This window comes from Cnephaeus nilssonii (genome assembly GCF_951640355.1).
Source record: "Cnephaeus nilssonii genome assembly, chromosome: 18".
Lineage (NCBI taxonomy): Eukaryota > Metazoa > Chordata > Mammalia > Chiroptera > Vespertilionidae > Cnephaeus > Cnephaeus nilssonii.
Window position 1 is genome coordinate 1,658,939 of NC_137089.1, and position 24,606 is coordinate 1,683,544.

General features: G+C 59.7%; 2 protein-coding genes across 2 annotated transcripts in view; one reads left to right on the plus strand and one right to left on the minus strand.

The window, feature by feature from the left end:
- AGO2 (argonaute RISC catalytic component 2) overlaps nucleotides 1-16,739 on the plus strand; it is a 52,096-nt gene extending 35,357 nt beyond the window's left edge. Inside the window, exons 13-19 of the mRNA XM_079796071.1 lie at nucleotides 43-202; nucleotides 2,076-2,166; nucleotides 2,797-2,991; nucleotides 4,544-4,678; nucleotides 4,935-5,036; nucleotides 6,543-6,742; nucleotides 6,958-16,739. Of these exons, the coding sequence (XP_079652197.1) occupies nucleotides 43-202; nucleotides 2,076-2,166; nucleotides 2,797-2,991; nucleotides 4,544-4,678; nucleotides 4,935-5,036; nucleotides 6,543-6,742; nucleotides 6,958-7,066 (992 nt within the window). The 3' untranslated portion in view covers nucleotides 7,067-16,739. The remainder of the gene's footprint in view (nucleotides 1-42; nucleotides 203-2,075; nucleotides 2,167-2,796; nucleotides 2,992-4,543; nucleotides 4,679-4,934; nucleotides 5,037-6,542; nucleotides 6,743-6,957) is intronic.
- A 516-nt stretch (nucleotides 16,740-17,255) lies between these two features.
- CHRAC1 (chromatin accessibility complex subunit 1) lies at nucleotides 17,256-22,135 on the minus strand. The gene is made up of 3 exons (XM_079796696.1): nucleotides 21,783-22,135; nucleotides 19,826-19,952; nucleotides 17,256-19,248 (listed from the first exon to the last, which is right to left on the minus strand). The coding sequence occupies exons 1-3, from the start codon at nucleotides 21,927-21,929 to the stop codon at nucleotides 19,127-19,129; spliced, it is 396 nt and encodes a 131-aa protein (XP_079652822.1). The 5' UTR covers nucleotides 21,930-22,135; the 3' UTR covers nucleotides 17,256-19,126.
- Nucleotides 22,136-24,606: the final 2,471 nt, after the last annotated feature.

The following is a 24,606-nucleotide window of genomic DNA, read 5'->3' on the forward strand; positions in this document are numbered from 1 at the left end:
TGCCGGGAGAGCCACCTGAGCGCCCCCCCCTCCCCGCCGCAGCCGAGGTGAAGCGCGTGGGGGACACGGTGCTGGGGATGGCCACCCAGTGCGTGCAGATGAAGAACGTGCAGCGGACCACGCCTCAGACGCTGTCCAACCTCTGCCTCAAGATCAACGTGAAGCTGGGGGGCGTGAACAACATCCTGCTGCCGCAGGGCAGGTGAGCCCCTGGCGGCGGGGGGCGCACGCGGCTGCTGGCTCTTGCTGTCGCTGACAGACACCGCGTCTGCCAGGAGGTGGCCGGTCACGGGGGAAGAATCGGAGTTTGGCATCCGGCAGGCGTGGCCTCGGCCCGGGCTCTGCGGCCAGGGCTCCTGACGGGCTCGGTGCGGGGACGAGGAGGGCCTGTGGTGCAGGTGGCGCTCGGGGCGGGTCTGTGCGGAGTGGCTGCCGTGGGCTGGGACTGGCCCGGCCGTGAGCTCAGGGACAGAGACGGCCCCGGAGGGTGAGCAGCTGGTGTCCGCGCGGCGAGGCCAGCGCTGAGGGCGCCGCTGTGGGCGCCGGGAGCAGGGCCGTGTGGACGGACAGGCGGGCTGCGTCCGCTGGAGGGACGGGCGGAGGCGCCCTCGGCAGGAGGCTGCAGTTGGAGGTTCGGGAGTGAGCAGGGTCCGGCTGACCTTGTCCCAAAGCACAGTCGGCTCCTGGTGCCTCATCCCCGGAGGAGGGGCCCTCGGAGACCAGAGGGTCTGGCTGAGGGAAGGGGGAGGTTCCAGGATGAGTCCGAGGTCCCGGCCCGTGGGGAGAGAAGGCAGGTTGGTGGTGAGGACGCCTGGAGGCCCCGGGGTGCGTGTCCGTGTCGGTCTCGAGGGGAGACGGGGGTGGAGGTGAAGTCTGGGGTCAGGGATGCCGCTGCAGGGCTCCTGCTGTGGAGGTGGGAACCCTGGGAGGGTGCAGACAGGAGGGAGGTGGGGGTCTGGGGCTAAAGGTCGTGGGGGTCAGGGGTCAGGAGCTGGCAGTGGAGCCTGAGAAGGGAGGGGAGGGTCAGTGGGCGGGTCCTGACCCCAAGGTGGTTTGTCCTGAGGCTGGACCGGTGGCATGCAGGTCGTCAGTGACCTTGCAAAGAGGAGTCTGGTTGCCATGGCAGCGTGGGGAGGCGTTGTACACCGCCTGCTGCTTCTGGAGCTTTGGGAGCGCGGGGAGGGAGGGAGGGAGCCGGGGTGGGAGGGAGGGAGCCGGGGGAGGGAGGGAGGGAGCGGGTAGGGGAGGGAGGGAGGGAGCCGGGGGAGGGAGGGAGCCGGGGGAGGGAGGGAGGGAGCCCAGCGGCAGGTTTGAGTCACGGCGGCAGTGGGTGCTGTTGGGAATGATCCAGAACTGGGGGTGGGGGTGCAGGCGGGAGGCAGGCTATAGGAGGGGGCGTGGCCTGTGCTCCTCCCGCCGCTGCTGCTCACAGCCTCGCCAGCGGTGGCTCTCGGGTTAAGGGAGGGGCTGGTAGGAGGCCTTGTAACCCCAGAAGCTCAGGCCGGGCAGTGGGTGGGGTGGGCGGGGTGCCCGGCCGGACCCTCTGTACAGCTGTGGGGAGGACAGTGTCCAGTGGCCGCGAGCCCCTCGCTCGGGACGGGGTAGCAAGCAGCTTCTGATGTCCCGGGGGCAGAGCTGCCCGTGGTTAGACCACGCTGGGCGCGGATGGGGGCTGGCCCACGTCTGGGGCACTGACGCGGCACCCCCCTTCCCCTCACCTCCACTCGGGCGGGGGGTCCTCTGCCTGGGTGGGAAGCGCCCGTGCCCCTGGTGGGCCAGGAAGCCCGCGAGGCCGTGCCGCCAGTTCCCGCCGGTGAATGTGGGAGGCGTTCAGTGTGCGCAGAGGTGGACGCCCCGCCCCCACCCCCACCCCCGACCCCCCGTCCAGCCTCAGCGGCCGGCCCACCGCCCCCCCCACGGATTCTTCCGAAGCTCACGTGGCCGTGCCGTTTACTGCGAGGCGTTCTGAGTGTGTCACTAGGAGCATCGCCCAGTGCCCTGGCCACCCGGGAGCGGGGTGCCCGCGCCCAGTGGGCGTGCCCAGCCTCGGCCTCAAGCTCTCTCTCTTCCCGAAGGCCGCCCGTGTTCCAGCAGCCGGTCATCTTCCTGGGGGCCGACGTCACGCACCCCCCCGCGGGGGACGGGAAGAAGCCTTCCATCGCTGCCGTGAGTGCCGCGCTGGGCCCTGGGGGTGGGGGGGACACACGGTCCCGTTGCGGCCAGACGGCCAGACGGCCAGAGCTCTTGCTGAGAGCAGCGAGGCTGCTGAGTGGCAGCCGGGAAGTCCGAGTCCCGCCGGAGAGGCATTGGGGGGCGCTGCCTGCAGGGGGGCCAGTACACTGAGAAGCAGTGAGAGCGGCCTGTCAGCACGAACACGCACCCCAGCCAGCGTGTCGTCCCCCGGAGGGGGCGCTGCTCCTGGGCCTGGCCGCACTCGGGGCAGACCGAGGCTTGCGGCCCCTGTTCTGAAGCGTGTGCACGGCTCGGACCACACACAGCCCTCCCCTCCTGCTCACTCTGGGTCTCGCCCAGGAGGCGGCTGGCGGTCTCGGTTCTCAGGTGACGCTGCCGACCCTGCCACTGCGCCCAGCCTGCCTCCGGGGGAGGAGCGCGGTCCGAGGCGGCAGGTCCCTGTCGACCCGCCTGGGCCGCTGTGTCCGCCGTTTGTCCGGAGCCCTCTGCTCAGGGCAGCTCGTGGGCCCTGCCCCCGCTCAAGACTAAGCAGGCAGTGTGGGCACCTCTGAGCCCCTGCTCCGCGCCGGGCACGGGGTCAGTCTCGCTCCCTCCTGCCCACAGGTCGTGGGCAGCATGGACGCCCACCCCAACCGCTACTGCGCCACGGTGCGGGTGCAGCAGCACCGCCAGGAGATCATCCAGGACCTGGCGGCCATGGTGCGCGAGCTGCTCATCCAGTTCTACAAGTCCACGCGCTTCAAGCCCACGCGCATCATCTTCTACCGCGACGGCGTGTCCGAGGGGCAGTTCCAGCAGGTGGGCCCAGCTCTGTTCTCGGCGTGCTGGGGTTTGCCTGTCTGTCCGGCAGAGCGGCTTCTCGGGGTCTCCACAGGGAAGGGGGTGCGGTTTACGTCCTGTCCTACCGTCCCCCGTGCCTGTGTTTGTCAGGTCACGGGGCCGGTGGGCACGGGCGGCGACGCCGAGGCCGGACAGACGGGGGCGGGAGGAGCGATGCGACGGTGGGCCTGGGGCCTGGAGGGCCGTGCGGGCGGAGGCGGGGGCTTTGTGGAGCGGGCACCCCATCGTGTTGCGGTGTGCGGGGCGAGCAGTGAGCGCAGTGCCGGGGAACCGCGGCGGCGGGAGGGGTGGCTGGGAGCCCTGAGAAAGCAGTCAGCGGCCCGGCCAGTTTGGACGTGGAGGGAGGCGGTCTGGAAGGCGGTGCGTCACGGCGCAGGGGGCACCGCGGAGGGCGGTGAGGGGAGCAGCGGCTGCGGCGCCCCCAGGTCAGCGGGGCCTTGGGCAGCACGCGTCCGTCCCGCCTGGACCTCGGCGGTCAGTGCCCGCGTGTGCCCACTGCCCGGGTACCTGCACCTCTGCTCCCGCCACGTCCCCGACACACGTCCCCGGGAGCTGCTCTCAGGAGGCAGAGGCGGGTGCGGGCACGGACCTGAAGCCGCGGAGGCCCCGGCGGGAGGAGCCCGAGGGCCGCCTGGTGCCGGGGAGCGGGCGGGTGCAGGGGCGGGGCCTGTGTGCCTGCCTGCCTGGCCCGGGGCAGCAGCTGGTCCCGAGGCCGCGGTCGGCGAGGGGAATGGGTGCCGAGGCCGGCGGGCCCCATGGCACCGCCTGTGCAGAGCCCGGGTCCCCTCCCTCCGGCCGGAAGGTGCTGCTCGGCGCTCCCAGCCTCCTTGGCGGTTTGTTCCGCCCCAGTCTCGGGAGGGCCGGCCGGCGTAGTCACAGACACAGCGCAGCGCTGACGGGCCGGGCCCGGGGGTCTCAGGTGTGTGTGGGACGTCCCCATCTTCTCTGAGGACAGCCGGAGGGAACGGGACGGTGCCTCCCCCCCTGGTGCCCTAACTCCGGGGCTTCCGGGCACGACTGTAGTCACCACAGCCAGCTTGCAAGGCGGATGGTCCCGTCTCACAAGTGAAAACCGGGATCGGAGCGGGCGCCTGGCTTTCCCGCAGCCTCACAGCCGCCTCGTGTCGGAGTGGGGATCGGACTTACCCGACTCCTAAGCCCGGGTCTCTCCTCGGCCGCTCCCTCTGCTCCAACACAGACGTGGGCTGTGCTGTGTCCCCGGTGCCGCATGCCCCGTGCGGCCCTTCGGCCGGCCGCAGCGCCTTGCGCAGCCCGTGCTGAGCGTTCTGCGCCTCATCTCCTTACACCGCTGGCCCATGAGGCCTGGCTGTCAGTCTCCGTCATACAAATGACACGGGTTCCGAAAGGCAGAGGCACGCAGCCGTGAACACGCCAGCGGGACTCGAGGGCGTGGCTGCAGATGCGTGTCACGTGCCGCGTGTCACTCAGCGGTTTGTTTACCAGTAGAGACCCTGAGGCCGCGCCGGCCCTGACGCCCCTGTCCCCGCAGGTCCTGCACCACGAGCTGCTGGCCATCCGCGAGGCGTGCATCAAGCTGGAGAAGGACTACCAGCCGGGCATCACGTTCATTGTGGTGCAGAAGCGGCACCACACGCGGCTCTTCTGCACGGACAAGAACGAGCGGGTGCGTCTCCGCCTGCCCGGGTTGGGGAGCCGCCGCCTGGAGGGCTGCGTGGGGCCCGGGCCGGGCCGTTAGAGAAGCGCCGTCCTCCATCCGGCGAACCCCCGGTCGGCCCGGTAGCGCCGGTCCGACGTCTCCGTCCCTTTAAAGAGTTGGACGGGGCCATGGAGGGGAGGCCCCGCCTCAGGGAGGTGGGCAGTGGGCGGGGCTTGCTGGGCTGCCCCCCTCCGGGCTGGCTGACGCCCCTGTGTCGCTGAAGGTCGGGAAGAGCGGGAACATTCCAGCAGGCACCACCGTGGACACGAAGATCACCCACCCGACCGAGTTCGACTTCTACCTGTGCAGTCACGCTGGCATCCAGGTAAGGGCAAGGGCCCCGCCAAACAGGCAGGTGTGACCTCGGCGTGGGCACTCGGCGGGCCCGGGGCCCCAGCCGTGGTCAGGGGCTCGGGACCGCCGGGCGCTGGGGACGGACCCGCTGGGAAGCTGGGTGCATTTCAGAGGAGATCGGGTCCAGGCAGGAGCGGTGAGGGCCACGTGCAGGCGCACCGGTGGGGGCAGGGGTCCTTGGGCCTGGTGCTCAGCAAGCGGGGTGAGAGCTCAGGTGACAAGACCACCTGGTGACGGCGGCCTCACACCCGGTGGCCAGGAGGGCGCAGGAGGTGTGGGCAGGGCGGTGAGGGACGAGGGGCCGCCCCGGTGAGCTCACACCCCGTGGTGGGGTCCACGCGTGTCACCCCCACACGCGTTTGCTGGGCACCTGGGGAAGTGTCTCTGGCTCGTCCGGTCTCTCGGCAAAGAGGGTGGTCCCGAGGGTCTGCCACGCGGGTGCCGTGCCAGCTGTGCGCCGGGAGTCCGGCCTGGCTGCCGCCCAGCACACGGGCTAGGGTCTGAGGCTGCTAGGACCTGAGTAACCTCCCAGGGGGGCGGCGGCCTAAAACCTGAGACTTCCCTGTGAACTTGGCAGTTGGACAGTTTCCTGGGGATTGTTGCTGCCCGTCGCCGAGGTGTGGCCTGTGGGCCCGGTGCACCCCAGGCCGGAACGGCTCTTCCATGTTTGCGGTTGTTACAAGGAAAGAGGCTGAGCCTTGGAGAGCAGCGGCCTCCCTGCGGGTCCCGGGCAGCCCCTCCCCCGCTCACGGCCTGCCCGCGGGCACCCTTCCCCCTCAGGGCCCTCGGGCTGTTCTCTGCCCCGGCGCTTTTGGGGGGGACACATGGGCCTCGAGGGACAGGCCCCCTTACACAGAATACCCCGCGGCCCCCGCCCCTTTGACAGCCACCAACGAAATGGCAAAGTGGGGTGGGGCAGGGGCGGGACGTCTGTCACTGGGGCCCAGCACAGGGGTGAGCGGGCAGCCGTGGCCGGACGGAGGAGTCAGGCGGGACTTGGCGGGAGGCGGGCGGGCGGGCCGGCTGAGCAGGGCGGCAGCTGTGAGGGTGCCCGCGCCGGGCCTTCTGTGCCCCGTGCTGGGGGGCAAGGCTGCCAGCTCCACTTCCTTCAGTTTCAGAAGATTTCAAGCTACACAAACTGCATAAATAACACGCGTGTGCTTCTTAAAGTGTTGTCAACATGTGAGTTCTAAGAGAGGTTTTTTTGCCTGTAAATAGAACATTGTAGAAACCTGATCTACACGGGTGATGCAGTCCGCGGGACAAACATTTTCCTGGTGTTTTACATGTTTTCTATGACTTTTGTATCTGAGTAAGTGTGTGCGGTCTGTGTTTACACGCCTGATGAAATACATCCTCCGGTGCCTTTTGCAATAACCATAATAACGTCGCTGTCTGTCGTTAAACACCGCGTCCTTGGTAAGGAGCGTGCGAGCCGGTGAGTGCTGCCCGTCTCTGACCCGCGGTCTGCTTTCAGGGAACAAGCAGGCCTTCCCACTACCACGTGCTTTGGGATGACAATCGTTTCTCTTCCGATGAGCTGCAGATCCTCACCTACCAGCTGTGTCACACCTACGTGCGCTGCACGCGCTCTGTGTCCATCCCCGCGCCAGCGTACTACGCTCACCTGGTGGCCTTCCGGGCCAGGTACCACCTGGTGGATAAAGAACATGACAGGTGAGTGGCTCGCCTCTCCGGCCACCGGTCCCAGCAGGGGTCGCTTCCGAAACGGGCTGTGGCCGCTGCTTTCCCACGGGAAGCAGCCGGAGCCCGAGCCCAGGGCCTTGGCTGCTACCTGTGAGCAGCTGGCCGAGCCGTGGGGGCGTGGCCCGGCCGAGCCGTGGGGGCGGGGCCTGGCCGAGCTGACCGGCTGTCTCTGTCCCTGTCCCCAGTGCTGAAGGAAGCCATACCTCCGGGCAGAGTAACGGGCGGGACCACCAGGCACTGGCCAAGGCGGTCCAGGTCCACCAGGACACGCTGCGCACCATGTACTTTGCTTGACGTGTTGTGTTTACGATTGTGTGCGGAGTCGGATTCACACGAGACCAGCGACACTCAGACCAACCGACGCCAGCCCCGTGGCAGCCAGCACTGGACCCAGACGTCGTGGACTCAGCCGAAGCTCCTCGCCCAGAATGCCTTCCGTCCCGGATTCCACACGCGTTCTGAGCTGCAGACCTGTATGAGACCCCACTGTCGCAGGAGATAGGGTTTGCCAAAATCTATCCGCTGCTCATTAAATAGTCCCGTGTTTCCTAAAAACATCTCCTAAAAGCAGTCTATGAACTCAGGGCTTTAAAACATTTTTAATTTATTTGGTCATTCGATTTACTTGTTTTTAACACGTGATTCTGTATGGAATTGATGGGCTCAAACTAGCTGTGAGCGTTCTCTGAGGGTGAAAGCAACGCAAACACTATTGTGGTTTTAAAGCCTTGACCATTCTGACGTTGTCACTAACGCGTGTTCCACGCGACACTCGTGTGCCCTGACGTGGCTCCGCAAGCTCTTAGGTGCCCGCCCACGGGGGAAAGGGGCTGGGACACCAGAGACCACGCCCACTCGACATTTCTAGGTCCAGAGAAATTGGCAGCCAAGTGCCATTTTAATAAAAATTTATTTAAAAAAAGAAAAAAAGAAAAAAGATGGTATGCCGACAGTCTAATGGTGAGCTCGGTCCTCTGGGACTGACATTTATTCTCCAAAGTTCCTGAAGAATACGGGTCTGGTGATGGTACAGTACAATCCTCCTCACTGTTGTCTGTGATGTAGAGAATACGTGTATCTGGCTGCAGTATTAACGTGAGCTCGGCGTGTGCTCAGCTCCTGGCCTCGGGACTCCTCGTGCTCGGCGTCGGGGCGGGAGGCTGCAGCCCCGTGGGTCTCGGCTGAGGCGCAGAGTGCGCGGCGGACTCACTGACAGCGACCGCCCCGTGTGGACTGTCGCCTGTACCCTCGGGGCCGGGGCGCTCACAGCATTCACTCGCGCCCGCCCGCCGCCTCCCCGGCGTGGCCAGCGATGAAGCACAAGTGGACTGTACGGATCCTTCCGCTCCGGGAGGACGTCCGTGTGCCGGGTGTCATAGGGTCTGTGCGCCGAGACCCACGGAAAGCCGTCGGCGGGGCTCTGCCGGGCGCCTTGTCCCCGGAGGGCGGCTGACGGCGCCAGCGTGAGGGCCAGACCCTGCCGCAGGGATCTGCCTTCTGGGCCGCGACGTGGGGTTGCCACCCCAGAAACCATTGCACTAAGAGGGATGCCACGGACGGCGTGGAAGGTGACAGCAGACGGCTCTGTGCCACGTGGGCTCTGTCCCGGCAGCAGATCTCTCCAGGGTCCGGCCACGCTCGCTGTAGAGACTCGAGGAAGGAGGCGGCCTTCCCGTGCTGCTTTGTGCTGTTTCCTCTCCCTGCTGACGGCCCGCCCCACCCGGCCCACACTTACCTCTGGCGCCGTGGCAGCGGGGTCCCGACGGGGCTGCCTCCCCTGGAGGGGCGCCCACCGTCTCCTGTCTGTGCTCCGAGGCTGAGGGACAGGAAGTGCGGGCTCCCGTGGACACGGCGGGTTCTGGCGGTGGTGACGGGGTGGGTGTGTTTGTGAGGCTGTCTACGCTGAGCGGTGTGTGCGTGTGCGTGTGTGCGTGTGGGTGTCTCCTCGGTGCAGTCGTCTCTTCTTGCTGTATCTCGTCTGTTCCAACGACAGAGGCCTTTGCTCTGAGAAACGTCGCAGCTCCCTGTCCTGTTGGCAAGTGGCACTTTCTTCCGCGCGGACGCCGCCCGCTCCTGGCGTCCCAGGCCCTCCCGCCCAGGAGGGCCCTTCACCCACACGCTCCCAAGTCCGGCCGGTTTCCAGCCACTTTTAGGATCATCGACAGGATCGCGGCCCGGGCGGCGTGGTGCCCGGAGGAAGTGCCGGCTCCCGAGGCCACAGCGAGGGGCTGCCTGACATCGGGGACCCCGTCTAGAGCCTGTGGAGGGGCCCTGGCCGTGAAGCTCTGAGCTGAAACCCGGCAGAAAACTACACCTGACTTCCTCACAGATTGCTTCGAGGCAGCGTTTCCTTTTCGGCGGCACGCACTCGTCCTGCAGCCTGCGCTTGTCTCACAGAGCGCTCCCGCTGCCGGCATCAACGCCCGCCCGCCCGCACGCACGCACCTCTGTGTCCGATGGCTCCGAGACAGCGCTGTGGGGACACTCAGGTACACAGCTGTCCCCAGACTCCAGCCAGTGCCGTGGGCGGGTGAATTGTGAGTGAGACGGCGGAAGGCCTGGGGCAGTAGAATCATCCAGGCCCCGTTCATTTGGAAGTCGGGGGGCCCCGGCCGCCGTCTGACTGCTCGCCCCCACCCGGGGCCACCTCAGGCTCAGGCCGAGGAGGGGCACCCCCATCGGCTGGCTGCGCCCCACCCCACTGTTAGTAAGGTGTGCCTTGCTTGAAGCAAACTGAATGTGAAATGAAATGATGTAGAAGTCGGGGTTCATATAAAAGAAAACCTGGGATTATCTCGTCTCTTTAAAAGAGCTCTCCCTACTAGACCCTCGGAGCCTGCTCCAGTGCTCACTGAGGAAAACGAGCGCAGCCGGTCACCGCGTGCGGCTGGGAGAGGCCCGCCCTCCGTTCCCGCGGCGGCGGCGGGCGGCGCGGATGCCGTGTTGTATGTTGAGCTTCCCGTTGCTCAGCCCGGTGTTGCTGTTCGTTCTGCCTTTCTGCTCTGGTGTGTGTGGTCCGTGTGGGCGTCCTGGTGCGCGTGGCACCGGATTTGTCAGCTAGAAATCATTTCCCAGCTTGTATGAGTCGCCTAAAGTTTACCTGCAGGTTTGCCGGCTGATTTATTTTTGAAAGCCACAAATGTAAGTTTTCTGGATGAATTGTTTTTCTTATATATATGCAGCAATGTAATGCTACACTGATCTGCGGGGAGATTTACCTTTTCTGTTTGCAAGGCAGTTTTCCAGTCAAATTATATATTTGATACAATATGTGAAGGGCGGGCCAGCCAAGCGCCGTGCGGGTGGGACCCCGGGTGTCCCCAGGGGCCTGAGGGGCCGGGACGGCTTCTCCGCCGAGTCCTGGAGGTGCTGGGCTGGGTGAGGGGGCTCGGCGGGACTTTGAGTGGATGGACAGTTAAAGGATTTTCATGGGCATTTTCCTCACACTAAGGCGGTTCCATGCGGAGGAACTTTAGAAGTTGGCATGACCCCGACCGTGGACAATCCCAGTGGCCCGGACAAGCCATAGACACTCCCTGTGGCCTCTGACTCATCTCTCTCACTCGTGAGCAAAGGAATGTACAGTGGAGGAGCTTCCTCGGTGTTTGTACGCTCACTTTCAGAATGCAACTCTTTTATTTATATTTTAACCCTCCCCCTAAGCACCCCAGGCTGTCCTCTCTGGCTGCGTCTGTTGCCGTGACGTCTGTCAGCGTGGACACCACGTGGCGGCCTCGCCATGGGGCTGTTCTCATCACACACTCTTTTTTGTAAGGAAAATTTTCAGCTCAAAATAATTGCACTGATCTCGACAACCTCCTTCTGTAATTATGTCCGACCCGCGTCCGCTGTGCTTGTCTGGCTGACTGTAAGTAGGTGTGGGTCGTGGAACCGTGCGTGGGCCTCCGGACGCCGTGCCGGTGCCCTGAGCGGCTCCTCCCTCGCCTGGGCCCGTGCAGGGCAGCGTCGCCTCCCCTCGTTTCCCGAGGAGCTGCACCTGGGGGGGGGGGGGGCGTGTGCTCACGGAGGCCCGCAGGTGGCGTCGTAAGAGGCCCTTGCACGCCCTTGGGTGCTCTGTGGCTTGCTGTGGTTTGCCGGGACCCCGGGCGCACGGGGCCGCGTGGAGAGCAGGCGTCTGTGTGGCCCATGTTCGGCGAGAGGGACGCCTCCGGGCCTCTCTCTGGTCGGCCGTCTTGGTGAAGCCACAAGGTCACTGCTGTGTCAACACCGTCATGGTGCGGAGAGGCCGGGCCCAGCGCTGCCCGTCGGCCTGTGGTGTTTGCCAGGGGAGTCCTGTTTGCTCGCACCCCCTCTCCCGGGTGCGCGTCTGTTTGGGGTCAGGCCGCCCGGAGTCTCCCGCCAGCCAGCCACCTGGTGCGCGAGATGCCGTCGCGGGCCCTCACCTCGTGCTCTGTGGGTACGTTTCGCCGTGTGACTGTCCCCAGTGAATGTATTGGCTTAGCCAGCTCACTACAGAAGGTGGTTTCTAAATACCTTTTAGTTTAAAAAAAAGCAAATGCAGATAAAGGCTACCTCTGAATTCTCTGTAGTTCGTGTTTGCTCTTAGCCTCGCTGTCCACACTGAAAATAGCCAAACGTCTCCCCGTAAACTGAGTGTGAGCACCTCCGTTCAGCGCCGGCGTGGCCGGGGCGTGTCCGCGTGGCCGGAGCGTGTCCGAGTGGCCGGGGCTGGCGTGGCCGGAGCGTGTCCGCGTGGCCGGGGCGGGCCTGCTCCGAGGAAGGATGCGTCCTGCCTTACCCACGCTGGGTTGGAAAGGCGTCCTCTGCTCCCGCCGCCTCCTCACCGCCTCTGAGAACTCACCAAGGGCTTGGACCCCGCTTCCTGGAAACCCCACAATTAAAGCGGCCGCGTGGTGTGAGCAGTGCAGGCACGCCGATTGACCTTTGGCCCTGAGCCTTGCGTTCCCATCACGCCCTTCTGAAAACCGAGCGGAGGCTGAGTGGGTTGTTCTGTCTGAGTCCCAGGCCCCGTGTTCGGAAGGCACGCAGGGCCGCCGCCGTGACGGGAGGTGGGCGTCACCCCTGGGTCGTCGCAAGGTCGTTGCAGGAAGCCCGTCCCGGGCGGCGGTCAGACTGAGTGCCCTTGTGACAGGTCCCTGCCCACACACGGCCGGGGTCAGCGGCACCTCTGCCCCCTCGCTCTTCCCTTGTGCTGGCACGTCCTCAGAGGGCGAGCGACCGCTGAGTTCTGAAGGGACAGGCGGGCGGCGTTGTCTGGCGGGGAGGACGCATTGGCCTCGGGCCAGAGGCTCCCGGGCGCCCGAGCTCGGTGCGGGCCTGTCCCGTGGCTGCTTCACGCCTGGAAGAGCTGAGTGTCCTTCGGTCCTCAGGACGCTCGCACTGTCCACCCGAGGAGCGTGGGTGCCCGCAGGGAGGCTGGGTGAGTCAGGACCCCACATGGGTGTTTTTCAGCCAGGACCCCACATGGGTGTTTCGGGGACCCTGCACGGCAGCCCCTGCTGGATCAGCCATGGGGACCGACAGCCCGGATCCGCCCATCAGCCTTTTGTGCCCGGGTCTCCAGAATCAGAGCCCCCCACCCCCACCCCCCAACGTGTGCGTTCCTGAAAGTGGTTAACGAGGAGAGAACGAAGACCACTGGTGCTTTTGTTAACACTCTGCTCTCTAGCTGGGCGTGGGGGAGTGTTAGACGTGTGAGGTCCAGGAGTGCCTGGGCGGTGGGCCGGGGCGGAGGCGGCACCTCACCGTCTTCCCGGGTGCGGGCTGCGTCAGCGCCGTGCGCCCCGTGGAGCTGAGCGTGCGGAGCTGGAGCTGCACACCGGCGCTGACTTCCCCGGGGCCCAGCTCCTCTGAACCTCCAAGGCCCTTCCCCCGCGATCGGGCCCCATGAAGAGCCCACACCCCTGGACTGGGTGCGCTGCTTGCCCGTGTGGGGGACCCGAGGCTCCTTGGACTCTGGAGGCTGTGGGAACACCCTCATGGGAGGGGCAGGCCCTGGGAGACCCCGACTCAGCCTCGTGCCTTCGAAGCCTGGGCCTCGGTGTCCTCGGAACCCGTCGGGGCTGCGTTCCCATTGGGCGGTAAGCCTGCGCCGTCCCATCGCCTCCTGCCTGTGACGCTACTTCAGCTCCTGACTTTGTCCAAGGTGGTGCCGTGCGTGCTGTCTCGTGTCAGAAAGCGTGAGGTGGCGGTCGCGTGGCTTCTCCCGTGCCCTGGCCCAGGCCATGCTGCAGGGCTCCAGGCGCTGGCCGTGGCCGTGGCCGTGGCCGTGGCCGAGCCAGGTGGGGTTGCTCCGTCGCTCCCGAGTGTTTAGTCTGACGGAGCTGGATTTTTCAAAGGAATCGGGGTCTCGTCTGTGAATGCGCGTGGCGTCCTCGGCTGCGGTGCCGTCGGCTCTGCCTCCTCGCCCGGGAAGGCCTGCGCTCCTGCGCCGCTCGGTTGGGCGTCACTCGGCCGCGAGGGCCCTGCCCTGGCTGATGGTCGGACCGCAGCCGCGCTGTCAGGGGCGATGTGACTGGTCTTAAGTGGGGGAGCTGGTCCCTGCTCTTTATTTCACAAACGCGTCGGAAGCCCTTCCTGTGGCTCCTCTGGGCCCCCCCTCCCCCCCCAGCCCCCCGTCCTCAGCAGGGCGCAGGGACAGCACCGCCCCTTCAAAGCCACGTCCACCTGAAAGTCCCGAGGCCCGGCGTTTGGCACGGAGCCCGCGTCGGCGCCCTGAGCGCGAGGGGTTGTAACGTCGTTGCTGGAGGCGTGAGCTCATGTTTTATAACTGTAGAGACGAGTGCGTTTTCACGGTGTAAGCAGTTTTCAGAGAATAATTGTAAGGTTCTGTGCAGCAAAGTGGCTAATTCCTCATCAAATACAAGAGAAGAATGTAGTGTCTAAATCCAGAATTTTCTTACCTCTGGTACACTTCGATTACTCACCTAATATGTATGGAGGGGTTTGAACCCTGAGTTTTATCAACTTTTCTAGTTTTATTTTATTTTTATAAAATAATTGAAAAAGAACCAAAAATGAATTCAGAAGTTCCCTTCTTGACCCCGCCACAACAAAACCCTTTCGGAGACATTTTGAATCAAAATGCATTTCGACCATTAAAGTTTACTCTCCCCACGAAGCCCAGCCGCTCCGGGCCCCGCCGCTGGTGCTCGCGTGCCCTCTGCCCACTCGCTTCTCCTCCGCGCGGCCCCCGGGCCGCGTCCTGTGCTGTAAATTGGCAGTTCCTGTGTAAACTAGCATCCCCACCCGTTGGCCTCTGCGTGGCTTCTCGAGAGTTCGCTCATGAATTGTAACAGCTGTGGAATGACGGGCCTGCTGCACCCACCTCGGCGGCGGCCCGTCCTGTCCAGCTCCCTGCCGTTGTGTCCGGAGCCTGTCCGGCGCTTACTCGGGGCCGGGGGAGGGGGGGCCCTTTAGATTAAGCCTTAATCCGCCGTTCCATTTGTAAGTTTCAGAGCATGCAAAAATGGTAGGCGGGTGAGTGTCAGCTGGCCAGGTCAAGATGCTGTCTCGTAATTCAACTTGTCCTTTCTCCAGAGTTACAAAGGGAAACGTTCAGTGACGCGCCTCTCTCTCTCCGTCTCTCCCCCCTCTTCCTCCCTCCCTCTCTCTCTCCTGGCTGTTGCCATCGCTCAGTGAGAACGGACCATTGTGCATCTCTGTGGCCGTCGGTCAAAAACGCCTGCTCTCAAAGCCTTGAGGCTTCTCCAGGGTTTTAATGTTTGGATCCCCCTCCAACCTGAGATGGACGCATGGCTGATGGAGAGTATGATTTGGGCATGGATCTGATTGGCTCACGTTCCGAGCTTCCTTCAGGTAGTGCCACCTGCCATCGCTTCTGCCTGTGACTCAATGGATTTTTGTTTTTGTAAAAGCATCTTAAATTTAGACACAAAATGGAGGGGACCCAGCTTTCTCTACAATGTGGATCTACCTCACTACACAGTTGGGTGCTATTCACTAAGCCTGTCAAATTAAATTGGAAAAGGTAACCAAACGTGAGCTGTAAACTCCACACGAAGCTTGAAATCACAGTTTCTGTTTATTTAATAATATTTTTTATTTATTTTGTGCCTTTTGTGTTGAATCCTGATGCATTGAAAACAAGATCCATATGAAATTAAGCACCTGTCCTCCAGGTGGGAGGGAAGCTGGCTGGCCTTGGCCTTGGAGAGACACCCAGCCAACCACTCACATACATGGGAATCCCAACTGCCTTCTTGTGAAAAAAGAAAAAATTATGTCCAAGAGAAAATCTCACATTTTACAAACAAATTCCAAACTCTTCTATGCACATACGTATAGCTGTCACTCATTTCTGTGCCAACGAAGGGGCGGCCAAAACCAGCCCGCGTCCTCTTGTTGCTTTTTCGCCACCTGGCCCTTCTCCCTCTGGTGTGTACGTTGATTTCCTGAGCAGCAATGGACTGCGTCCATTTCATCTCTCCCAACCGGCAGGCAGAGGTGTTGCTGACCGCGGGCAGGGGCGGCGCCGCGAGGCTGTGGGGAGGGGAGGCCTTCAGCAGCAGCCAGCAGCCCAGGGGTCCCAGGGAGGAGCGCTTCCTGGCAGGTGAGGCAGAGGGGATGGGCCACTTTCCACGCTTTTGTATTGGGCAGTTTACAATTCTAGACTTTTCCTACTCTGGCGATCTTTTTTAACTTAACCCTTTGGAGGTAACGCAATATTTTAGAGTCTTAAGAATTTGATTTTATACCAATAAGAAGTAAAAATTCAGGGGAATCTCTCCTGTAGTGCATAGTTTTACTATTTTAAAGAGATCTCTGAATTTGACAAGAGAGCCAACATTCCTTAGTGGCAAAACTCTGAAAGTTGATGGACGTGGGCGGCTTTCTGCTGCAGGATCTCAAAAACGGGGCAATTCTGGGTAAACGTCTTTCGTGTGAAACTCCTGTCGGGCCGCTCCGTGGGCTGTTGAGTGGAGTGAGTCACCCTTTATGCTGCATGTAGGGTGGGCCCTGATGCACTTTCTCAGTAATAATAGCTGCCCTGCGATTGGCTGGCCAGGAAGCGTCGTCGTACTAACGGGAGTCCCTGGGCAGGGGGTTGGGTTTCTATAGGTACCTCAAGAAAAAGAGCCTGAATGTGCTGCATCTGTTTATTTAGCGTCTATGTGTAGCCTTTTGTTCTGCTCTGACTGTGTTGTTTAGATTTATGCTTTTCGGACCCGAGAGACTGTTGCGAGAAGCCTGAGAAGGACCCTTGTGGGGACACCATGGCTTTCTGTTTCTGCTTTAACTTCACCATCGGGTTCAAAGGTTGCCCGCAAGTAGAATCATCCTCTCCCCGACACACCTGAGAGAGGGTGTCGGCGGGCAGCGGGGTGCCTAGTCCTTCCCGTGCACGCTGCGTCCTGGATTCGGCCTCCGTGCCAGGCAGAGGTTGGGTAACTCGTTGCTAAGGTCAGACTTAACCATCGTGGCATCTCACACGTTTTCAACACAGACCCCTCACGGTCGCCACTGAGTAGCAGGACCCTAGAGGAGCTGCTGGCCCCGGGCAGCGGGGCAGCGGCCTCTCCAGAGAGCCAGGCTCTGCCTCTCCGCCCCCTGCTCGCACCCTAAACCAAACGGGTGGGGCGTGGTCTTGATGGACAGAAGCTAAACCGGTGGAGAAAGCTCCAGGCTGAGAGGCTGAGCACCTCGGTCGTGTCTAAGCTTAGCTGGGTCCTTTCGAGTTTGTTTTACAGCTTCCTAGGTTAAGTAGTTTGCACTATTTTTGCAATAAATTCATGGAAACCCTAACAGTTATTTGTTTTGTTTCTTACTGTGTGTATATAAACTAATACTAAAAATTTGGCATAGTGTTTTTTCACCTCCTTACATAACCCTTAACATGCACAGAATGCTGTAAATCCGATAAAATATGTGAATGATATTTTATAAAGTTATTTTGTATGGTGTCAATTTTGTTTTGCCTCATAGTATGTCAGCAAAAAATAAAATAAAATTCCTTGTATTTACAGCTGCCTCTCCCCGAGGTCTTCAGTTGCTTGTGTGTTTACTGGTACTGCCCAGGGCAGTGGCCCGCGGGCCACCGGTTGGCGACTGCTGGTCTAGGGCTTCTACAAGCATCAGACTCACCCATTCCTTGAACAGTGCTGGGCACTGCCCCTGAGGACTTGGGAGTCTGGGGGTGAAAGCCACAGGAATGGACTGGATGGTAGGCCAGATGTCTCTAGGATGAGTTGGGGTGCTTCTACTTTAGCAGCCGGAAGAAAGGAAACCATTCAGCTGAGCCCCAGATGAAAGCCCTGACTCCACGTCCCGTGGGAATCAAACTTGTCCACATTCGGGGTTCGCGGCCGGCGGGTCGCTGGGCCCCCTGCCCTGGCTGAGGCTGCCTGCACTGGCGCAGCTCTGAGTCCTGGGCCTCCCTGGGGGGTGACTTCTGTCTGTATAAAAAGGGGAAGGCCAAGGACGGTTGGATTGAGAAAAGCAGAAAGTGGCTGAAGGTACTAGGATGCAGGGCTACTAAAGCAGGCGGAGGTTTCGTTCCCCGTAAGTAAGGCAGGCCTGTTTGTAATCGTCAAAACTGGAAACGCCCCAACTTGGGACTCACCCATTCCCCCGGGACTCGGTGACCGCGGGGTCTCCATGCACGGGAGCCCTCAGCAGGCGTGGGCCTGGGCTGCTGACACTGCAGCAGCAGCCACGCGCACGTGCCACACGGAAAAGCCCGCCGCAGCCACGCGCACTGTGGGTCCTTCCGTGGCCGGGGAAAGACAGGCCAGAAAACCACAGTCTGGGGGCTACTGTGGGTTTGTTTTTTGTTTTTGTTTTTTTAAGTCTATCTTTTTATTGATTTCAAAGAGGAAGGGAGAAACATCAATGATGGGAGAGAATCAATGATCGGCTGCCTCCTGCACGCCCCACACTGGGGATCAAGCCCACAACCCAGGCATGTGCCTTTGACTGGAATCAAACCTGGGACTCTTCATTCTGCAGGCCGAACCAGCTGGGGTGCTACTGTGTTTTTTTGTTGGACCTATGAAAATGGTTTTTACATTCTTAAATGGTTGGGAAAAAATTTTTTTTTAAATTTATACCCATGAAAACTATTCAAAATTCAAATGTCAGCATCCAGAAATACTGTCTTGAAACAGAGCCACGCTCATTCCTTAGGTACTATCTCAGTCTGCTTTTGTACAACGGCAGGGTTGAGTAATCGACAGCCCACAAAACTGAAAATACTTTCCATATAGCCGGTTTCAGAAAGGGCTGGCGCCGCTGTAGGGCAGGGCCTTGCTCAGTGGCTGCCAAGGTAAAGGGAAGGAATGAGTCGGATCTCGCAGAAATTTGGGGGGAGGTGATAAAACTGTTATCGTAATTGCAGTGGTTACATGACTCTGCATTTGTCAAACTCAGAATTGTACACCAAAAAGTGGATTTTAAAATTTATTTTAAAAAATAAACTTTAAAAACAAGAGAGACAGAAAACATCAGTGGTTGCCTGGGAGTAGGGAAAGGGAGTCCCTCCAAGGGGTACGTGGGATGTTTGGGGTGATGGGACTGACTGCTTGCTTACACAACCGACAGACTGAACAAGGGTGCTGTTACTGGATGTAAATATCTCAATTTTTTAAAAAAGATTAAAAAGATAAGAGCCAGAAAATACAGAGCTTATGGTTTTCTCCTGTGGACGGTAGTTACGGTAGGTGTAAAGAAGGAACAGTAAATGAGATATATCTTCAAGATACAAAAGGTTCTAAAGTGTTTAAGAAAAATATGCTTATGCAGAGGTAGTATTTCTTTTTGGATTTATGATTTGACTTAAAATTTTCATCTGGGAATAAAAATGCTAGAAATGCATATTTTAAAATTTCACAAAAGTCTCAGATAATAAGCGAGGCATTAGAACAATAGAGGGTTCTAAAATTAGATCTAGAGCACTTTACTGTAAAAATACGTATAACTTTTAATTTAAATTTTTTGTCTTTACAGTTAAAAATGCTGCATTTAAACAAATATTCAAATTTTCTTGAAATACAAAAATGCCAATGTAACTCACTACACACAATGTAACAAAATGTAACTTAAACTACATTGAGCTAAAACTAGACGCAGTTGTCTTACGTGACTGCTACGTAGCAGCTCTGGAACTCGACCCCGAAACGAAAGCTAAGCAGAATCGCCTTTGGCTGTCCAGGCAGCTCTTGCTTGGTGCCCTCGAACTGCATTGTGGGCCAGAGCTTTCCTCTGGCCATTGTGTGCAGATGCCCCAGGCCCTGCGTCTCAGCGAGGGGGGCAGTGTCTTGGAAGCCTCTGGAAGATGAGGAGACTGAAGGCGCAGTGCTGGGCTAGTCCTGGGGGGCCTCACCAGGCGGACTTGGAAAGCATTTCGTTTTGGGTTTAGGATTCTGCTTCATCACTTTCATCGTTGTTATTCTCCTCCTCCTCCTCCTCCTCCTCTTCCTTCTTCTCCTTCAGCATTTTCAGATACTTACTCGCTAGTATCTTCCTTGGTAATATATCTTAAAAACAGAAAGCTAGCATCAGCAGTTGCTTCTGGTAGACTATGCATACAGCCATGCACATTCCAAAATGTACTACTTCCTGCTCTGACCTCTAAAGTAGGTCCCGAAACAAGATGGAATCAGACGGCGTTCTGGGTGGTCGCCTGACCAGTGCCAAAGGTCTGTTTCCATTTCACGGAATGCAAACCATGTGCTTCTCTGTGCGGGTCAGCCTGTGAGCAGCCCGCCCAGCTGACCTTGTGCCAGGCTGGCTGGCCCAGGGGGAGACTTAGCCCCTTTCAGCCCCGGCCCACGCCGCTCGTTCCACGACAGTTAGTTTGTGTTTCCGGGGCGAAGTGGACCAGCCCAGGGTTTCCCTTCAGCGGCAAGGAGAAGTCCCAGGGTGGGTCTGCCACGCTCCCCAGCCGGCCACACACCCTTTTGGAGGTGGTTGACCTCACTGTCATCCTAGGTGAGCCACGTTACAAACATACTCAACAGGCAACACTGTGCCAGGTCACGGCTAACTGTGGCACCTAGAGAAAGCAGCGCAATGTTCGCTGCAGTGAAAGCGGGGAGAAAGGCTGTACGTTACCTGCAAGAAACTGGAACGTTTCCGATTCCTCTGCAGTATTCGATAAATCATGGTAAGTGAGTGCTTTCTTTTCTTTTCCACTGCCGTGTCTGTAGGAATAGCTGGCTAGATATTGGACAAAGAGTTCCTAAAACAAATGAAAAGGTAAAATGAAAGGTGTGCTTTGAAAACACCATAGAACTTAAAATTTGAATTACATTAAGGGTGGGTGACTGCAGACTCTCTTGGTTTCTCAAATGACAGGAAATGACCGAGGAAAGGAGAGCTAGGAGGTCGGAAAGAAACCGAGTATCAAAGTCGGTGGGGAAGCAGGCATTTCCCTAAAGTTTACTTTAGATTTTTAACTCGGTAAAAATATTTAAAACGAAACAATGAGTCGTAAATGTTTAATGACCAAGCTCTACAGTGAAAAAAAAAAAAAAAAGGAGCAAGAGACCATTCAAAAATTGTTTGGCTCAGGAATACTTTGTCTTAGGTGGTTCGCCTATAAATAAAACAGTCAAAAACCGGAAGCTCAGAACAGACCACATTTCCTATTTCGCCCACACACCTTCCCTAAAGCAAGGGCCTGCACTGAGCCTCTCACTCCACCCAGCACGGTTAGTGAGGAATCAAGCGCCTGCTGCATAAATATGTGTGTGCGCGCATATATATATATATATAATTTTTTTTATTGACTTCAGAGAGGAAGGGAGAGAGAAACATTAATGATGAGAATCACTTGAGAATCACTGATGGGCTGCCTCCTGCACGCCCCCTACTGGAGATGGAGCCCGAAACCCAGGCACATGGCCTTGATCTAAATCGAGCCTGGGACCTTTCAGTCCACAGGCCAACGCTCTCACCGCTGAGCCAAACCAGCCGGGGCTAAATCTTGCTTCCTGAATACTTACAGGACCAAACTGTCCGGGGAAACAAGCACCCCAACATCCATGCCGAGCGGGCATTTCCCTGGCTCTAAGAAATCTGGGGCTGAAACCGGTTTGGCTCAGTGGATAGAGCGCCGGCCTGCGGACTCAAGGGTCCCAGGTTCGATTCCGGTCAGGGGCATGTACCTTGGTTGCGGGCACATCCCCAGTAGGGGGTGTGCAGGAGGCAGCTGATCGATGTTTCTAACTCTCTATCCCTCTCTGTAAAAAAATCAATAAAATATACTTTAAAAAAAAAAAAAAAAGAAACCTGGGATTTCCCGCCGCCCCCAGCTCTGGCCCAACACTGCAGGGGCTGACGGAGGAGGAGCTGGAGACTCCACCTACGGGCAAGTCCCAGCAGCCGAGGAACTGGGGGGCTCCCGCCCCGCCTCCCCCGCCGCGGCCAAATCGGACACGGCAGGCTGTCCAGCTCGCGTCCCTGCGATTCCCTCCACCCGGGGACGTCCCGCTGGGATGTGGGGGGAAGTGCGGAGACCCCAGCACCCGGGCCGGACCTCGTCTGGAAGCCCTCGAGCTTCGCGTGGCAGCGCCCGGGCCCTCGCTGGGCCGTCTGGGGAGCTGGGGCCCCGGAACCACGAAATAGGCCGAAAGGGAGGGAAAGGGGCAGGCTTTGGGGTACAGCGCGGCGCCTCGGCCGGAGAAGCACGACACCGCCCAGCTGATCCACGCGCGAGGGAGGACGGGAGGGCGCGCGGGGGAAGGCGGGAGCCGCACGGGGTGGGCGGGGCGAGGGCGCGCGAGGGAGCACGGGAGCGGCGCTGAGGGCGGGGCCAAGTGAAGGAGGGCGCGCGAGGGAGCACGGGAGCTGCGCTGGGGGCGGGGCCAAGTGAAGGAGGGAGCGCGGGGGCGGGGCCGAGTGTAGGAGAGCGCGCGGGGGCGCGCGAGGCGTGGAGGGAAGTGCGCGCACGCGCGAACCCACGGAAGGGTAGCTGGCGTCGCGCGGGCCCATGGGAACTGCGCAGCGCGGCCGCTCCCGGCGGCCCCCACCCCCGCCCTTCACTCCTCCCCGCACGGCGCCCGCTCACCGTAGCCTTAGCCGTGAGCACGAGCGCCTCCTGGTTGATGCTGGACACCTCGGGCGAACTCTTCATGATGACCCGGATGCGGGACAGGGGCAGCGACACGAGGCGCTGCTCCCCGCACTTGTCTCTGCCCACGACCATGTCCGCCATCTTCCTGCCCCTCCCCCGCGGCGGCCGCCGGGACCCGCCGCACGGTGGCCGGCAGACACGGGCGCTGCGAGAGCGACGTCCCGCTGCCCCCTGGGAGTTGTGGTGCGGGGGAGGCGCCACGGCGGGGTCCGGCGGCCGTCCTTCCGGGGGAGGACTACAAGCTCCATGATGCCCCGCGCATCCCGCGGCTGCGCAGAAGGAGCCCGGGGGAGCCTGAAACGGCGGCGGCGTGGGGCGCGCTGTCACCTGGCTGGGTGGCAGCAGGAGCCCGAGGGAGGGTGGGTGCTGCTCCGAGGTGGGCGGTGCAGGAGTTCCCGGAGGCGGGAGGAGGTTTCCCCCTCGGTCCGTGTCGCTCAGTAAGTGTGCGGTATCTTTTCTGCTGGGACTGGGGATGCAGCGTGCACCAAAGGGAACGCGTTCCGGAAGCCGGCATTCCGGAGGGAAGGCAGGACAGGAGCCGGCACCCAGCGGGATGCTGATCCGTACCGGGAAGGAAGGCAGAGCCGTGTGAGAAGATACGGAGGAACGGCCACCGTTTTAACCGGGGCGGTGGGAGGAAGACTGGGCGGCGAGGAGAGGAAGCCGGCCTGACGTCTGCGAACGCGCTTCCCTGGAGAAGAAACAACTGCACAGGCTCTGAGGCAGGAGCTTTTCCGGAAAGCTCCGCAGGACCTGGGCGTGGAACCAGGTGTGCCCGCCAGGAGGACCGAGAGGTGTCTGTCCTGTTGGCTTTTATTCTAAGGAAAAGGGGAGGAGGGTGAAAGGTGGAAGAGGGATGATGGGGTTTGTCTGAAGTTTTTAAAACAATCTCTGGCTCTGGATTGCGACTAGACCAGGAGGGAGTGGTAAAGGAGGGAAGGTCTGCGGTGGGAGCAATGCTAGGCAAGGAGGGGTAGGCTTTCCCGTGGCACTCACCCACCCCCTGGGGCCCGCAGGGGCTTCCACGTGTTGACTGCTGTGAATATGGGCACGAATACCTGTTTGGGTCCCTGCTTCTCCATCTTTTGGGTATAAACCTATGATAGGGGGACTTATACTCGGATAGAGCACCTGTGTTAATCTGAAAAATAATCACTATTTTAAATCTTGGAACACATATACTTATGTGGATAGGGGGTTAAGTTTTTCTTAAGTTTCCTTTTCAAGGCCTGTGCCAAGCGATTATCGGTTGTGCATGGTCAGACCGACCCACCAGGAGTCAAAACATCTTCTCGCCTCATGACTAAGGGCAGTAGCTGACGTCTGCGGACCTCCAGGGCTGCAGTAGCTGCATTCCATCCCCAGCCCACTCCCCTTTATAGACCTGCCCCTGCGCCGTGCTGTAAGGCAGGATTTGATGCTTGTAAGCGCCCTGTCTTGGTGGGCTGGCCTTCTCCATAAACATCTGATATGACTCAACCCCGCCTTCGTTATTGGACGCAGCGACAGGCAGCCCGAGCCAGGCCGAGGTTTCCTGGTAACACCTACAAGTGAACTTGTGGCGTCATGTGATAACTGTTTAATTTTTTGAGGAGCTGCCATACTGTTTTCTGTAATGGCTGCACCATTTTAATGAACGTTACCACCAGCAGCGCGAGGGTTCCAATCTCCCACATCCTAGGCAACACGAATTTCCTGCCCTTTGGTAATATTTATTCTGTGGGGTATGAGGTGACTCTTCATTGTGTTTAGGATTCACGTTTCAGTAACAGGTTGAGGTTGCGCACAGTTTCACGGCTTCTTGGCCGTTTGTGTGTCTTCTTTAGAGAAATGCTCTCTGAGTCCTTTGCCCGTTTTTGAATCAGTTTGGTTTCTGAGGTTGAGCTGTAGGAGTTCTTCGTTCTAGATATCAACTCTCAGATCCGGGACTTGCAGGTCTTTCTCCCGTTGGGTGCGGCCTTTCACCTGGGCAGGTGCCCTCTGACGCACACACGGTTTTAGGTGGACACAGTCCAGTGCGCCTGTTTCTCTGTTGTCGCCTCTGCTTTTGGAGTTTTGCCCATGAAGTCATTGCCAGTACAGTGCCACAGGCTTTTCCTGCGCCTTCTCCTAAGAGGCCTGTAGTTGCAGCCGAGACTCCTCCTGAGTTCATCTCTGTCCACAGTGTGAGTCCATTCTTGCAGGTGGATGTTCAGTTTTCCCATCTCCACGCGCTGAGGAGACAGACGGTCCTCCCCCACTGGGTGGGCTCGGCACCCTGGTCCAAACCCTTCACCACAGACGCCAGAGGGTGCTCCTGGGCTCTGTGTCCGGTCCATCGAGACAAGCGATGTGTCTTCTCTTCATTTCCCCAGTGCCAGCAGGAATCTGGAAAGTGACTCTGGATGGAGAGATTTAAGGGGTAATTTAAAAATTATTGTATGAGCCGAAACCGGTTTGGCTCAGTGGATAGAGCGTTGGTCTGCGGACTGAAGGGTCCCAGGTTCGATTCCGGTCAAGGGCATGTACATTGGTTGCGGGCACATCCCCGGTAGGGGGTGTGCAAGAGGCAGCTGGTCGATGTTTCTCTCTCATTGATGTTTCTAGCTCTCTGTCCCTCTCCTTTCCTCTCTGTAAAAAGTCAATAAAATATATTTTTAAAAAAATTATTGTATGAAATTATGCGATGAAGTCCATTAAAACAGAGGAAGGCCCGGCCGGCGTGGCTCAGTGGTTGAGCAATGACCTATGAACCAGGAGGTCAAGGTTCAATTCCCGG

Excerpts from the sequence above, each read along its gene's own strand:
- CHRAC1 (XM_079796696.1), bottom strand. The coding sequence starts at position 21,929 with ATGGCGGACATGGTCGTGGGCAGAGACAAGTGCGGGGAGCAGCGCCTC. Across the intron at positions 19,953-21,782 it reads TGCTCACGGCTAAGGCTACG|GAACTCTTTGTCCAATATCT; the intron begins GTGAGCGGGCGC and ends CATTTGTTTTAG. Across the intron at positions 19,249-19,825 it reads AACGTTCCAGTTTCTTGCAG|ATATATTACCAAGGAAGATA; the intron begins GTAACGTACAGC and ends TCTGTTTTTAAG.